We start from the raw sequence: 16,678 nt of genomic DNA, 5'->3' as shown, positions 1-16,678 counted from the left end.
ATCTGTATCTGCTGATACACAGTTTGTGTTTTTTAGTGAACCACTAGTACAATAATGTAATAAAATGACTTTCTCTCCTGTTTTGCTTTTGCAGGAGGTCGAGGCCCTTTTTAAAGGGGACAACTTACCCAAGTTCATCAACTGTGAATTTGCCTATAATGACAACTGGTTCATCACCTTTGAATCAGAAGCAGATGCACAGCAGGTAACAACATATGTGTTAATACTCATGTTTCATTTATTTAGTCAACTAGATATCACCCCAAGTCTGTGCTTCAGTTGTCAGTCATGTTTCAGCTAATGCTTTGCTGTCCACTGTCTTCTGATAAAGGCATATCAGTATCTCCGTGAGGAGGTGAAGACCTTCCAAGGGAAGCCAATTAAGGTAAGTTGTGTGGGCAAACACCAAGTACCAGAAATACAAGGAAAAGTGTATATTAAAGAGATTAGAGCTGTAGTTTGTGCTTGAATGTTTCTGATTTCAAGTAATGATTATTTTTTTGTTAATTTGACCGTTTGACAATTCTGATAAACTCAAACAAACGCACACTGTATCCATGTTGTACACATTTCCCACTTTGTTGTCGTTCGCTGTCTCTTTTTAACCAGGCGAGGATAAAGGCGAAGGCAATCGCTATCAACACTTTCATGCCAAAGAACGGTTATCGGCCAGTGGAGGTCAACCCGTACGCCCAGCAGCGCTACACGTCCTACTACATCCCACCAGTTTACAGCCCCCAGCAGCAGTTCCCACTCTACAGCCTCATCACGCCACAGGCCTGGTCGGCCACACACAGTTTCATCGATCCCACACTGGTGAGAATGAAGATTTCAGTTGGCACAAACAGTTTTAATTACAACAATTTCAGAAAGATCAGAGAAGTAGTTTGGAATAAAGAAGTGAAGGTTGTCGGGTTGAACCTTCTTCTACTGACTTCTGTGTTTAAAATGTTTGTCACTGCATGTTTAGCAAATGCACTTGCACGTTGTAATCAGTTAGATCTGATGTTATTTTTCCCAAAACTGCTAATTTCTAATAATAAAACATGTGAAACTGTTTTCACAAACGTCTAGTGAAGGTTTTCCAAGTTTAAGACCCTCTTCTCCTACTGACTCTCACTACTCGTCACCTAAGTGCGTCTTGGTAGTTTCCTGTTAATGTAACTGATTAATCTGTTTTTATTTTTATCAGATTGCCCCATTTCACAACAACCAGTTTATCAACGGATTCACATCACACACTTTCAAGCCAGCGACGTCGCCCCTCGCTGTCAGGAACTACTCTCCCAGGAACAGGTTGGTATTCAGACAAGAATTTTCTGCTGGTGGATCTTTGACTACTGTTACTCTAATTCATCCTTACTGTGATGTTGACATTTTGTGTCTTACCAGTGACTAAGAGGAAAAGAAGAGCGTTATCTTACAAAATCCTAAATGCAGCTTCTTGCAAATTCTTGCTGAGACAGTGTAATTTTTAATATCACGCTTGTTGATTAAATTGTTCTGGTTTCCTTGCAGAAATCACAGTAAAGCTCACCTGAGGCCGACCATCCCTGCGGTAGACCGCAGCGCTGGGCTCTTGGACAGTCCGGGCCTCTTTCCCAGCTTCCCCAGCGAGAGGCTCAACGGCGTTCGCAACAGCCCGCCAACACGACTCTCCACCAGCCAGCCCAGAACCAGGTTACCCTCCAACGCGGCCTTCCCTCGCAGGGACGTCGTGGGTACAGGGAGAGTAACCGAGCCCACGACCACAGACTATTCCCTGATCCGAGGAAGGTATGACGCTGTTCCAGTATACAAGTACCACTACCTGCCTTAAGCTCTGCTGAGGCACAGCAGTTTAAACAGTACTACAGATGCTTTAGATCTATTTCAGATCAGTCAAACTAAACCCTGCTGATGACTGCATTTAGAGAAACGCTTGTTCAGCAGTCAGTAAAACAGCGTATAGACTGATGCGCCACTCTCTGCACTGCATCTGGTGGCACCTGTTCCTTTAGCAGCTGTGAATGTGAATCTCAGTTGAAGGTTTGTAAGTAATAGTAATAAAATATGTCCTGAAACGATGTACAACCAAATGCAATGTGACACTATTGTCTTCCCTCTTTGGTTTAGCAGTAGACCTGAGATTTAGCTTGTTCAGCTTTTGATGGCAGCTAATCCACCGATGTGAATGTCTGAATGAAGGTCATTTACTTTCTGTGAGGTTAAATCATTGTTTCAGATAGAATGGATGTTTGTAAATTGAGATGTTCTCTTTCTTAAAGGAAAAATGTTTCTGCTTCTAGGAAAAAGAGGGACGAAAAGTTTACAGTAAGTATTGTTGGTGTCTCCCTTCTCATCCTGTTTTTATTTACCCTTGGTGTGAACTTGGCTTTCATTTTTGTGGAGAGACTCTGACAAAAGAAGCAACGAAGTGTCGCAGTGTCGTTGTTTTCCTCACTCTTTACCTCATGCAGAGTCATGAGCTATTAGCATTTCATCCCTGTTGCTCGTAGTTTGTTTGTGTTTGTGTTAATAGCTTGCTGCTTCCCCGTCTCTTGTGAGTTTTGTGCTGAGTCTGTGTTTGTTGATGTCGTACAGCGAGTGACGCCTCAGTCGCCGCCACCTCCTCCCAAACCCCCATCTCCGAGCTTCGAGCTCGGCCTCTCCAGCTTCCCCCCCCTTCCTGGGGCAGCTGGCCAACTCAAGACTGACAACGTGTTCGACAACCGGCTGGCCAGCAGCGTAGTTGTCGGAGCCGCCAAGGAACGGGTAAGGACTGATACGGTGTGCCGTGCATTTGTTGTATAAAGAAACTGTTCTGAGCTGAGATTTCCTGTGTTATTAGCTCCATTTGATATTATCTCAGTAGGTTTGTTTCTTAATTACTGGGGAGTTAATCATGTCTACGTAATGAGTCTGTCACCTGAAAGCACCATTTAGGGCAAAGTTTTAGCACCAAGGCTGCAGGTTTATTAAATTCTACTTTCTCTCCTGTTAATATCCCCGTAAAGAACAAAGATAAAACATTAAAGTAGAAAATAATTTTTGCTTTGATGCTTCATTTTAATCTCTTCTTGTGTGTTGTGTGTGTGTGTGTAAGTGTAAGAATGTAAATGCGGACCCCAGTACTGGAGGAGCTCTCTCTCCACCGGGCCCCAAAGAGCCTCTTCGGTCCTCCACCTCCCCAATGCCGACAAGCTTCCAGCCGTCGCCGACCACACCGAACCCAGCCTCCACCCCGGCCGTCGGCCCGCCGCACAGTCCCGCCCCCTCCCTCCCAGCAGTGTAAGAACAACACTAATGGTATTGAGTTATATTTAACACAGGGTGTTTTTTAATTCTGTGTTTGACCTTTTAAAACAAGTTTACTTTTTTGAATTGACAGCACATTTACAGCAATGCTGTCATTACTCTTTTAAAGGTGTACAGTATGTGTTGGAACAGTAAAGGTTTAATCTTAGACACTGACACACTCTGATGTCTTTTGGTTGGACTTTCTCAGGAATTAAATGCAAACATTGGATAATATCGGATTTTAGTCCTCACATTAAATTCCTGTTATGTTTACCGCCTTTTCTCCACTTGTTATGTTGTCCCCTTTTGTTTGTTTCAGGGAGGTGAAGGTGACAGAGGTGAAGCCGAAGGAGGTGCAGCCGTCTGTGGAGCGAATTCCCGGCACTCTGTCCACTGCAAGCAAATCGGTGCAAGTCAACGGTGCTGCCACAGTCAGTATTGATTTCTCCTTCTCCTCCTCCCCTCTCTCACCCTGGTCCTCTTTAAAGATTATCCCCTCAGTCAGACAGATTGACCTCAGCATGAGCAAAAGGTGGTGGTATATTAATTGTGCCTTAATTCTGCACCGTCTCACATTGATTTTGATTAGAGACAAATTGATTTCTTAAACAAAAAAAAAAAAAGTTGTGCATTTTTAAACAGACACAGTTATCAGTCTGGAAGAAAAGTGCAAGGAATGTTTCACTCACCCACCCGCCCAAAGGCCAACTCAAGGTCTGCTAAACGAAATGCTGTGTTTTTAAAGAAAGGTTTGCGTTGACAGAAAATACAGCCTCTGCTTCAGCTCTTACGAAATTGTCCTTGGCCCTTGACAGCTGCAGCTGATAAAACCTGTAGAAAGAAACATGCGACTAAACCATCTGTAGCTGTGAACAAAAATCCAGGTGCTTTTTATTTGGTTATTTATTTAAGTTATGTGGTTATTTTTATTTATTGTGTGTGTGAAAGTTATGAGCAGTACTAGAAAACAAATATGAACTATAAACAAGATAAGTGTGGTTTTATTTAGGTGGATAGTGAGACTAACGTATTACAATAAAGTGTCAACAGAGTGTTTAAAAACAGTAATGTCTCTCTTGTCCTGCTCTGTCACACAGTCCAGCTTAAGGTGGGAACACATTAAAAATAATCGTCACACTTGGACTAATGCGCCTGCTGAAGGAAATACGTTGACGAAAGTGTCCAAGGTGCAGAGCAGTTTATCACTTTCTGTTTTCCTGCCAGGAGCTAAGGAAGCCCTCCTACGCTGAGATCTGCCAGCGAGTGAAGGACACCCCGACGTTACAGCAACCCATGATCCCAAAGGAAGCCAAGCCAGCCTGCGCCGCCCCTGCAGGCGAGGAGAGGAAGTGCCCCGATGCCTCCACCCCTTCAGGGGAGGCCAAGGCCAGAGAGACATACCCCCCTTCCTCCAAACCTGGCTCAGCGGCCGTCACCACAGGCAGACCTGCAAGGGAGGCCCGAAGGCCGGGCGGGCGATGGGCCTCCCCACCCTCACACCCAGGGAAAACCCCCGGCAAAGATCCCCACCACACTCCACCCAAGTCCCCTCAGTAGGGATACTTCCTGCACCTGCTCGAGTCCTCCAACTCCCCCCACTCCACAGATGCGTTAAATAAAGGAAATATAAGTCAGGGCTACTCGATACTTATATCCCAGAATGACCAGTCACAAACAAGCATAGAGGAACGCCTTCTCTCCTGGATCAGGGCTTGCAGACAAAAAGCACTTTACTGTGCATGTAGAGCACTGTTTCATTCTTTTTATTCTATTTATTTGTTTTTGTTTTTTTTAGTCTTAAATTTCAGTTTTATTTCTTTCCTCTTGTTACCTTAGGTAGTTGTGTCGGTGTTTAATTTGGCACAGGCAACACTGAAGTTCATTCATTCTGTCCAAAGGGCCTTCTGGGATTTAAATTAGCCTGGTGTGCAAACAGCAGGACGTTGTCGGCAGCCACAGCAGTGGGTGATTGGAAAGATACCTAGAGCAAGACCCCACATCCGTCAGAGTGGGCGCTTTGTTGGCACGTTGAGTGGCACTGGTGTGACTTTATGTAGCTTAACTGTGGGTCATAATTAAAAGATCTGTGTTTTTAATACATATTGATATCCATATGCAACTTAAGGTCTAAATCACAAGGCTCAGATTCTTTGGTTTACATCACCTCAGTGATTTTTCTCTTTTTCCACATTGATTTACACTAAACAACTTTTGTTTGTTAGTAATGTTTTGTTTTTTTTCCCCACAAGTTCGTCTTTGTTTGCCGACTATCAGTACAGTTGGTGCTGCTGATCCTCGCTGGGTGTCTTTGATCATTTCTGTAGAAAGAATCACCTCCTCCTGCTGTTTGGTTGTTTTTTTTTTTTTTTTCACCATGTGCTAACTGCGCTAACTAGCTGATTAAGTTGCTTAACAGCTGATGTGTGATCAGTGCTGAGTTTAGACAGTAAGGACGTCTATATCTGCTTAATGGAAAAATTAGGAATCGAGGTACCTGTTGTTGGCCAGAATTTATTTGTTTGTTGGAAATGTGTGCAAGGGGGTTAAATTTGCATGTGTGAAGGAAGGAAGCTCCATTTTCTTGGCTTTGCTCTTTGCAGATAAGCTGCAACAGCTGCAGCGCTCTCCTCTCTTCTCATTTCTGTCAGCAGGCACATACTGTGGCAGGTCTCCTCAAAAACCTTTAATCCAGAAGAGCTTCTTGGTGAGAAGGCACTTAACACTATGTACCACTCAGACGCTCCTCAAACCCACATCAGTTTAAACGTCTGCTGTGAGGAAGAGGGTGGGCCTGCTCCGAATATCTGCAGACGACGGGACTCTCAAAAAGTGGGTTTTGATGGGGCTCGAGTTCAGTGTTTAGTTTTTGGTGCAGTGGGGTGTTTGTGGTTCCAACTGTTCAAATGGTGGCATGTTTGTAGTTCTACTTGTGGTGCTAGACATCCAACCCTGGAATCTGTTACTGCAGCTCATCTGATACTTTATGTAGACTACTATTTGAGTTACCATTAATCTGCAGAATTTCATCTGCACTGTTCTCCCACACTCGACCAGGTTTATTAGATGATCCTGCCTGAAGCAAAAAAAAAAAAGGGAATTGATCCTAAAGGAGTAAAACATGATGCACATTCACTCTGAGACGCCTTTTGTTTTGTCGTTCTGCCTGTTGATCACACTGTGGTAAGTGAGGAACGTTTGTGTAGCATCACCTGGTTTTACATTGAGTTGTGCAGGCTGTTATTTTTTTGACTGCTCATTCTCGATACTGATGTTAGTTTTTATTTTTGCCCAAAGGAGTTGGTCTCGTGTGGTGGTTTGGATTTTGGCCTCTGGTTCGGTAAATGGGGGATTTTCATTAAAACAGGGCTTGTAAAGCTGACGAATACGGAAAGTGGGATGTTTGAATAGACCTAGAATAGTTTTAATGAAACGTGGACAGTGAAGGAAATGAATAACTGGGTTTTGAGGAACGTAGTTTTACCACGTTGGCACATGAAAGAGATTTTGTAAGTTCAGTTTGGGCTCGTAAACATTGAGCTGAGCATCTTTTCACTGGTGGGTTTACAGCCTGAATGTGAAGAGGGAAATCCATCCCTGGTGATGGCGGTCAGGTCCTCCTTTCTTCGGCATTAAGTCTTTGTCACTAGGGTTGTTGTTTGTTCTTTCTATCAGCACGCTTCCTCAGCTGGTTTTTTTTTTTTTTTTTTAAGTTAGCTCAGTTTGAGTTTTCCTGAGTTCAAAACCTTCCTAAAAAAAAAAAAGAATTGGGAAAGATTGACCAAAGCACACAAACTTTCAACAACCTTCTTGCTACTTCACTCCTGTTTTCTGGGATAAATCTAAAGCACAGAGTGAAGGAAAACTCCCCTTTCACGTCATTTACTCACCTCCAGCCCGCAGAAAATGTTCAGGACGGAGTCGACCCACATTCAGCAACATCTGGATCCGAGCTCCCGGGACAATTTTGATTCCCGGAGTAGAGTAGTTGGGAATTCTGGGAGGCAGCTTAGTTTGATCTGTCTACTGTAGCAGTCACTTTGGCAGATATCAGCTGGGAAAATGGGGAAAAAAATGTTGGTATATAAATTTAAAATGACTCAAAAATAACAGCAGATTGATTGAACAGTCAAAAGTTTTTGTTTTTTGTTGGTTTCCCTTCCTGCTCATCGGTCGTGTGCTTGGGTTAATCATCTGTCACCTCAGATGCAACATACCCTAAAATAAAATAAAAAAACCACTGTACTATACATGATATCTGTTTGGGGGAACACAAACCTACACGGTGTGGGACCTCACAAGTCTTGCCAAAGTCTTCCTGCAACAAGAATTATTCTGGGTAATCCCACTAAGAGGAAACAGGAGCCCTTCGTTAAAAGTCTGTACTCCTGGTCATGGCTGCTTTTAATTTGGACGCTAAATCTTGGGTTTGCTAAAAAAAAAAAAAAAAAAAAATCTGTTTTCCTGTTTTTTAATTTTATTTTGAAGGACTGCGATGCACTTGGATGGGTCGATTGTTTTTGTTTCTTTCTCATTGGTGGAAAATGGTAAAAGAGGTGAAAATGCACCATATCCACCTATTTATACATCAATGCTGTTTGTTCCATGAGAGATGTGGAGTTTTCTTTTTTTAGGAGATGAAAAGAAAAACAAAATGGAGATGCATCAAGGTCTCTGTGTGTACACACAATGTAAAAGAATTTCCATCCAGTGTTTGAGAAACTTGAATTTTATTTAAACTTGAAAATGACTTTGCCTTAACTTTTATACAAGACAAGCATAGAGTTTATTTCTTTTCAACAAAAAAAAAATCCCCTCGATGTTAACGAAGTGTGACACGTGGAAAATATTTAGTCATACCAGACGTCACAAGTCTTACAGAGAGAGAGAGAGAGAGATACAAATCTATCAGCGTTTTCTTTAGTTTCCCTTTGGTTTTGTAAAATGTACGAAAAAGAATCATTTTGATTGTTTTTTGTTTCTTGTTTAATAGTTTCAGGTTGTTTTGGTTTTTTTTGGGGGGGGGGGTATAAACCTTGTAAATGCAAATCTAGTCAATACTGTATTAAATATGTGCACTTTGAAGTGTGTGCTTTGCTTGTACAGTTGTAAATATTCAGAAAAATATAAGAGGTACCTTAAAATGATTATAAAAAATATATTGATCTTGTTGAACTATTAATGTCGCTTTTGAGCTGGATGTAGGATATAAACAAACGTAATGTTGTGCTTTTGGAAATGTTTTTCTTTAACTTTTTTATTTTTAGTTTGGGTGTGCAGCGTTTGGGTTCTGCTCCACTCTGTGGCATTGGCAGGTTGTTTGACTGTAAATCTTTTTTTTTTTTTAAATTTTGTCTCTCATTCCATTCATTTCTTACCTGTGTGGTCAAGTCACACCTGAGTGTACAGGTGTGCCTCTAACCCCGCCCCCTCCCCCCTTCACACTGTGCACAACCTGGACAGAGCCTGTGACGCTGACGAGCCTCCGGTTAATGAACTTTTCAAAGCTGCGTGTCCACCATCCAACGTCCTCTTCCCTTCTCTGGTTAGAATAATTTTCAACACAAGGCTACAGGAAACTGAATGCTGAAGCTGCTGAGCAAGAAAAAGCACTACATGTCGAATTTGAGCCAGATATCATCGAAAACCGCCGCTGTTCAGGACGACAGCAGTCGTGTAGACGTGACACTAAAGCTCAGCATCAGTATACATATTTACATATTATATATATTTATATTTGTGTATGCAACTCTACAGTATATAATCAAACTGGGTAGTGTTGAGACAACATGACTAGGCCGTAGCTGATGTTGGACAGTATTTAACATCTGCAGTGAAATGAACCTGTGGTTAAAATGTCCACTAACTTCAGCTGAATCTTCTTTTTTTTTTTTTTTCTGAAAGGCCGAAACTGTTTTCTGATAAACGAGTATGTGCTGCTGTGCCGGATGCTAAAATGCCAGAGCAGCTAAACATTTAGAGAAATGTTTGTACTGTTGTCATTCAGGATTCATGTCTGTGTTAGTTCGCAGCTCTGAGCCTCACGCACGGACAAAAGACCGACATCAGTCCCTTCATTTCAAATACCAAACTAGTCGTTTAACCTTTCAGCAGCTACATCTCCCCTCAGTGTGATGTATCTGGTACCATGGACCCAGGGTTTAGAACCGATACCAACACCAATAATATCTCATGTCCTTATTCCTGCCAACGAATGTTTGATGTAATTTTGTTTTCATTGAGGAAAAGCAGCTTTTTAATGTCAAATCTCATGTCAGAGACGAGAAAGCACAAGAACTCTGACCGAACAGACGAAATTCACGTTTTCCTGTTAGACTGAGAGTCGGATCAGATGTTGGGTGCCTTTGTTCAGCACTCGAGTTTGTGTCTTGGTGCCGAAGCTCGATCCCCAGGCTTATTTGTGCAGTTTTCATCTTTGCCTAAGACTCATGGGAGGTGTAGTTGTTGAATGTTAGTGAATTCAGAGTTTTTCTTTGTAGTGAGATGGTGTGAATCTTCTGTCCTGTACAGTCGATGTAGTTTTGCCTTTTTCGTATTTTGAGTGTTTTGGTTTTAGCCTTTCAGAAATACAAACAATGCAAATACCTGAAGTTAGTGGAACAGAAGCAAACTGATGGCAAACATGGCCCTCAGCATTACATGCCGCCTGTGGCCAGTGAATAAGAGCAGTGGCTGATGGACACGACCCAGTTTTGACTTGACCTGATGTGTGACAGTAACTTTGGGGCCTGTGGGTTGTGAATTGTTGTGACACCAACCTGGTTTTTCCTTCATGTGAGACTTTGTCACTGGCTCAGGCTGAGGTTAAAGTTTCATGCCTGAGCGGCATCGGAGGCGCCTGACGAAACATCCGGTCTGCCAAAAACCCTTGAAACCTGCTCAGTGGTTGTCCTGCTTTCCTTCTGGTTTGTCTGTTGGAGGCGTCTTGTTCCTGTTCGTCAGCCTTCATGACTTCCTCTCCTGAGAATAAATGTATGAATCTTTTTTTTTTTTGTGACTGTTTTTGTTTTTTTTTTTTGGGGGGGGGGCAGATGCAGAAACTCAATTGGAATCACTTGATTCATTGTTTTTGTTTAAATCCACGTTTCAGAGCGTTTTTCCTGGCACTTACCGTCTGTCTGTCTGAAGCGTTTGACGTGGCGAAGAAAAGCAGCGACTGTGCCATTATTCAACTGTTGCTTTTGTCTTGGGCAGTTTAACCTGTACATAGCTGAGCTCTTGCCATCTCTGGCTTTTGGTTTGTTTGTTCATTCGTTCTAAGATGTGATTTTTCTTGTTCCTGAAAGTCCCATCAGAGACCTCTCACACCTGGAGCCGTCTGAAATGAGACGCCCCCCTTAATCGTAGGAGCAGTTCTCTTGCTGAGGTCGACGCACGTCTGACCTTGAACTTTGAGACGTAAACGCAAAACTCTGGATTACAAACTTGGGCATCTCTGAACTGTGAGCGTCTGCATGTGTGGAGTAAATAAATGTACCATCCAAAGGAGACTCCTCTCCTCTGTGGGGTGGTACCTGAGGACTATGTGGGTGCCGCCTTCCAGGAGGAATTCCCATTTTGGCGGTGAAACAGCCCCAAGCTGTGCACACACCACTCCTGCTTCACCGGCGTTACCACGACAAACAGTCGACCTGAAGGAGCCTCTGTTCCCCGTGGGTTTCTACACAGAGCGTCGCCTTCGCTTCAGCCTGAGCTCTCGGTCTCCACCTGTTCCCTGTTCGCCTGTTTTCCACTGTGCCATCGTTTGTTTCCCACCTCCTCGTCCAAACGGACCTGTTGTGATTTTTATTTTGTTTCATTTTTTTTTTACAACATAATAATGAATGCACATCAACTGACTGGAACAAGACTCGATCTCTGTATCAGCTCACTGTGGTTTAACTCATTAACACTTACCATGCTACGCTAACAGCTGTGGACAATCGAGGACTCCGGTGTCGGGGTCTGGACAGATACTTTTGCCTAACGACACCTTTAACAGATGTGGAACAGAGGTTGTGTTCAAGAGGGCTTCTTTTTCCTTTTCTTATGATTTTGTTTTTATTGTTTCTTTTGGATCGATTCTTCCATTGAGACTGGAATCAAGCGTACATGTCCGCTATAGATAATTTAAGTTACTCTTGTGTCATGATGTAAAACTGTCTAATTTGGAGAAAAAAATGTAGCTTACTGAAAAATAAAGATTTAGGCACTGTTCAGGAGCTACTGTCTTTTTTTATTACAGCAGTTCTGTGGAAACATTTGCACCTTTTAACTTTGTAGATTGTGTTTGATTGATTTTTAAAAGATTTTCCGTATGTTTGAAGTATGAAGCTACAGTCACATCACATTTCCTCTTGTCATTAATCTCCAGATTACACTCACAGCTTTAAATGTTTAGGCCAAAATTATGTGGAAAATTACAAAATGACTAAAAACAGGCGATCGGTGGCTCGTACGTTTATTCTGCAGCATCAAACTGAGCCCAAAGAATGTGTTCAGAGACCAGGAGGGTCCTGCAGCAGGGCTGTGGCCCCCACAGAGCCTGTCTGGAGCCGCATGTGTTTTAGTTTAATGAACATTTTCGTTGAGAAAAGATGCAGATACAGAAGATGGCACTTTGGAAATGAAGTGGAGATTTGAATCAGGTTTTTACCTCTTGCATTATTTTGCTGATCTCTAAATGTGCCGGTACACAAACTCTGGGACTTGAGGTTTCCCTTCATGGCTGAAGACTGAATCCTCAGAGTGAGTCCAAGGATCAAACCATCAACTGGAAGCAGGTTCCTCTAAATCCTTTCCTACAGTGACATGGGAGCTTTTCTCTTTGCAGCATCTTCACTGTTTCATAATAAAATACCCACATTTTTTTAAAATAAGAAACAACTTGTTGAAATTACTGGAAAAATGAAATACCAGGTTAGTATTTGTGATTAAATAAACTATGTGGACACCAAACTGGTTCTGGACTCTTGTCTGTGGTTTTATTGCTACCTACCAGTTATATTTATGCAGTGATGTTCTCTGAAATGTTTGTCACCAGTTTTTTCTGGTTCCTGTTCCAATCTGGCGATGCGCCTGTGCACAAGGCCAGCTCCACTGAGGAATGTTAGACCCAGGTTGGTGTGGGGAGAACCTGACTGGTCTGCACAGAACGCTGATCTCAACCCAATCCAACAGCTCTGGGATCAGCTGGAGCACCGACTGTGAGGTGGAGATCTGTCTGGGGGAGGGAAGGTACTGCTAAGGACCGAAAGAAGGTGGGTCATACTGTGTCTCATCACAAGGATGATAAATAGGACTAAGGGGGTATAGATGATGGATGGATACCTCACCGGACATTTAAAAATCAAGTTCTGGTCTTGATCCATTATGTAGTGTATGTTTTGGCTTTGTAGACCAGTATAACCAGGTCATTTTATAAATGTGTGCACATTTATTTCTAATAAATACATGTTCTGTCCCTACAGTTTATTTATTTACTTAACTTGGGTTACACTCACAGGTTAAAACACCCTCAGACCTGATGACAGCAACAAGCCACAAGATGGCAGCGTGGTCACAGAAGACGCTGCATCACTGTCTGATGATGATGATGATGATGATGATGATGATGATGATGATGATGACGGGAGATTTCAGAGTCATTACTAAATCGATTTTTTCAGAACTTCTTCCAGTCACCACAGTGATTCCTGAGGACATTTTTCATACTGGGAATTTCCCACCAGGGATCAATAAAGTTTGATGATCAGTCTGAATTTTGTTGGATCCATCTGATTCTGATAAGGAACTAAAGTTATCATGTAAATGTAGAGCAGGAAAAAGTCCAAGGTTTGGCTCTGACATGTATGACGAAGTAACACAGCATGGAAATACTCAGATAAATACCTCAGAAGTGTAGTATTAATTAAATGTACTGGTTCCAGGGTCAGTGTGGTGGTTTTTGATGATATATTTTAGGATTTCAGGATTTTACCCCTGTTATAATTTTCCAATGTTCTGGTCAACGCTCCTGTTGATAAATTCAGTCACAGAATCTGTTTGTAAAAGCTGATCAGTGTCTGTGAAGTGACTCTGACAGCTGGACATGTTGTTTTTGTAGCTTTAGTTTCCTCACATTTTTATTCTGTCAGCTGGTGTTTTGTTTGAGCCCTCAGGCATAATTATTAGCACTTGAACATGGTGATTACTCAGACCAGAGCTGAAAACAATGGATGAAAATACTGTTTTCTACACTTCTGAGCACGTTGAGCAGAAACACAACAAACTACACAAGACGGGGGGGTGTCTATATACTTTTGTCCAGAAAGTGGACATGTCTCCATAAATGTTAGTAGAGCCAGATTCGATGAGTCCAAAATCACCAGGACTAAATCCACCTGTGAGCTGCATCAAGTCAGACACAGTGAAGAATCGTCAGACAGGAACATGGCTGAATTTACCTTCAAAATAAAAGCAGCTCAAAGGTGTAAAAGAGAAGCAGTGGAGTCAGCACAGCTACAAAGTGTTTTCAAATTACAACATTACCTTTAAACGCAGTATCTCTAAATACAAGCAGTACTTACTATATGTCCTGATATATATTTACATTTAAATCTTTTATGTCCATTTACAACCAAATAAATAAAAAGGTAAATCTCGTATCTCTACCTTAGTGTGTTTTAATACTTAATTTGAGTTTTTGAATTTATGATAATTGAAACATTTTTACTTTTTACTTTAAAATAGTTTAAATACTGGGTGAACATATTTTATTTACCTACCATGTGAGTAATAAACCCACATAATAATAAATGACATATTTGGAACTTAATGATGCATCATCATTTAGTTTGACATAACGAATTTGTTTGAAATTCGCTCCACTGATAATATCTCAGACCCTCATCCTCCATCCTGTGGCCCTATAGTCTTGAATAGTGGGGTCAGAGTCAACTTTTGTTTATTAAACATTAAACTAAATGTTATTTGTCATAAAACTCTTGTACTTTCTGTATCTCTGTCATGTCTTTAACACACATCAACACACATTGGGCCTGATCGTATTATCCCATAACTGTAACACTAGAATCAACAATTATTTTCAGCATCAATATCCCTGAAAAATATTTTCACTACCAGTGAACCTGTTTGGTGTATTTTGCCAAAATGGCTGAAAATAGTCAAACATTTTCTGTGAAGAACAAAAAACAAACCTACCACTCCAAAATACAAAGCAAATAATCATGCACCCAGAGAACACCCACAGCTGTAAAAACGCAGTTATCAGTTGACTGATGATTATTTATTATTGATTATTTATTGAAGAAATCATGACACCGCCTGGTGCTGCACAGTGGGAGGCAGAACATGCACAGGTACTGATGTTACTGGTGGGAATGGTACGTCCCACGCTTCTTATTTTGAAAGCGAAGCCACCGGAAGCAGGAGGGCCATGTTGGTGCGGGCTTGACGCCGCTTTGCTGCCGCTCGCACGGCGACGCTCCCCGACACGCGCCGCCTGGCTGTGGATTTTTGGGGTTTGAGGAGAAACCTGGAGAGAGAAAAGCGGGACGACGAGGCGTGCAACAGAGATTTAAGTGGGTTTCTACCGGAGGAATGGCGGACCGGGACCCGGTGCAGCTTCCTGCGGAGGTGCGGGCCAGGCTGGCCGAGCTGGAGCTGGAGTTATCGGAGGGTGAGTACTTGAATTTCAACGCGGGGCTCGGAGGAGCAGCCCGGCTCTGCTGCGGCTGCTCTGGGGGGTGTGTGGGTCGCCGCTGCTCGGTCCCTGCCCGGTCCGGCCCCAGCTGCCACAAGTTCGAGTCCGTGTTTATGAAGCTCGCTCTGCATTAACGACTGCTGTGGTTTGTCGGGGTCTGGACGTGTTTTGGTGGCGTGCCAGGGAACTGTGCCATGCTGTGGAAGGACTGTGGTATTTTTTTGTCTTATTTTACTGCGCACATATGGCAGGAAGACGGTCTCATCCTTGTTTACCATAAAACACACTTACAACTAAAGATGTCATGAATAATTACTGTGCACCAGGAAAACTGCTGTGGAGATGTGGACAAAGTGCTGCAGCTGCAGCTGCTTATTTTTTAGTGCTGCTTGATGCATTGGATGTTTCTTCCAATAACCTGATTGATTATTGATCTTTAAAGTGTTAAAAACACTAAGACAGACCAGTTTAAACTCTACAAACTGCAGACCCAAATTCACTTTCTAATAAAACAGGATGTTTAGATACAAACTAAACCAGAGACAAAGAAACTGGAGATTTTTCTGATCAATGACTTTATTTACATGTAGGATAAATAAAGCCCATAAGTCTTTGCTCTTTCCCAACACATTCAGTTTACCAGTTTTTGGTTATTAATACAATTGCACATGTAATTTCTGTCCATTATTTATGCGACTGTCTGTTATTAGACGTCATAGCAGACAAACACTTTAGCAAAGTAAGACTTGAAGGTCTCTCGAGCTCCAGAGGAACATGATAATCCCCACTGGGAATGTGGCAGGAATACTACAGAGGTGGATTTGTGTCTTTGTCAGTGAGACGTTGTTGTTGTTGTGGCCGAGCTTTTCCTCTCTTATTTTGGAAAATCCCATCCAGCAGACCCCTGCATGCTGCTTAGATTATGTGCACAGAGCGAGCAGCTGTTACAGACGCAGTTTTCACATGACGCGCTGCAGCCAGGCGGCTTTTTCTGTGCATGAAGGATTTTATGATGGTTCCAGCTTTTTTCCATAACACAGAGCATGTATTAGTTTCTTTTGCAAGATGCTGAAATGCAGCCTTGGTATTGATTTTTTCATTAGCTCCCTCCTCCTCCTCCTCTTTTGCAGATTGATATGTCACATTGCTGCAGACTCACTCTCAGCCTGGAGAGGATCATAGTGTCATATTTCAGCTGCCTGCGAGCAGCGTTTCCCCTGTTTCTCATGGAGGCTTCGCCAGGCTCAGCCATGTATGGAGAAGGGCAGAAAAAGGCAGAGAGAGAGGGAGGAAGTGATTTTTAACAGCTGACTGCAGATGCACACATCACATTTAAATCTTTCCACTGCTGCTGCAAATGCAGCTGAGAGAGATGCAGGGATGATGGGAAAAAAAGGTGACACACATTCTTTTTTTTTTCTCATTTATGTAAACAACCGGCTCAGAGTTGCTCCAATGTAAACGAGTGCGTGTAAAAGAAAAGGGGTCAGATGCTCAGTTGTAATATTTACATGCTTAGTTGACACTGAAATGCACGGTGGCAGTGAACGCAGCGCTTCCCACACACTTTGACCTAATTTCTCAGTTTCTAAGCATCGTCCCTCCCCTCTCCAGAGCCCCTCGCCCAGGGGGAAACGGCACCAGAAAGGGACATTATCAGCAGTCAGGTGTCACTACAGCTTCACAGGGACCATGTTT

At 42.5% G+C, this 16,678-nt stretch overlaps 2 protein-coding genes across 7 annotated transcripts in view; both read left to right on the top strand.

Annotated features, from left to right (window-relative positions):
- Positions 1–11,493, top strand: part of larp4b (La ribonucleoprotein 4B) — a 30,607-nt gene extending 19,114 nt beyond the window's left edge. For 2 of the 3 annotated variants that reach the window (XM_026313966.2, XM_026313964.2), the window contains 10 exons: positions 95–205; positions 332–385; positions 610–816; positions 1,193–1,296; positions 1,519–1,776; positions 2,268–2,313; positions 2,584–2,754; positions 3,086–3,270; positions 3,599–3,710; positions 4,504–11,493. In XM_026313966.2, the coding sequence (XP_026169751.1) occupies positions 95–205; positions 332–385; positions 610–816; positions 1,193–1,296; positions 1,519–1,776; positions 2,268–2,313; positions 2,584–2,754; positions 3,086–3,270; positions 3,599–3,710; positions 4,504–4,836 (1,581 nt within the window). In that variant the 3' untranslated portion in view covers positions 4,837–11,493. The remainder of the gene's footprint in view (positions 1–94; positions 206–331; positions 386–609; positions 817–1,192; positions 1,297–1,518; positions 1,777–2,267; positions 2,314–2,583; positions 2,755–3,085; positions 3,271–3,598; positions 3,711–4,503) is intronic. The other variant, XM_026313965.1, reaches the window with a different exon arrangement.
- A 3,238-nt stretch (positions 11,494–14,731) lies between these two features.
- LOC113134005 (disco-interacting protein 2 homolog C) overlaps positions 14,732–16,678 on the top strand; it is a 143,070-nt gene continuing 141,123 nt past the window's right edge. For all 4 annotated transcript variants that reach the window (XM_026313151.1, XM_026313154.1, XM_026313152.1 and 1 more), the window contains exon 1: positions 14,732–14,956. In XM_026313151.1, the coding sequence (XP_026168936.1) occupies positions 14,878–14,956 (79 nt within the window). In that variant the 5' untranslated portion in view covers positions 14,732–14,877. The remainder of the gene's footprint in view (positions 14,957–16,678) is intronic.

This window comes from Mastacembelus armatus, chromosome 17 (genome assembly GCF_900324485.2).
Source record: "Mastacembelus armatus chromosome 17, fMasArm1.2, whole genome shotgun sequence".
NCBI classification, from domain to species: Eukaryota; Metazoa; Chordata; class Actinopteri; order Synbranchiformes; family Mastacembelidae; genus Mastacembelus; species Mastacembelus armatus.
This window is presented reverse-complemented; position numbering and strand designations above follow the sequence as displayed.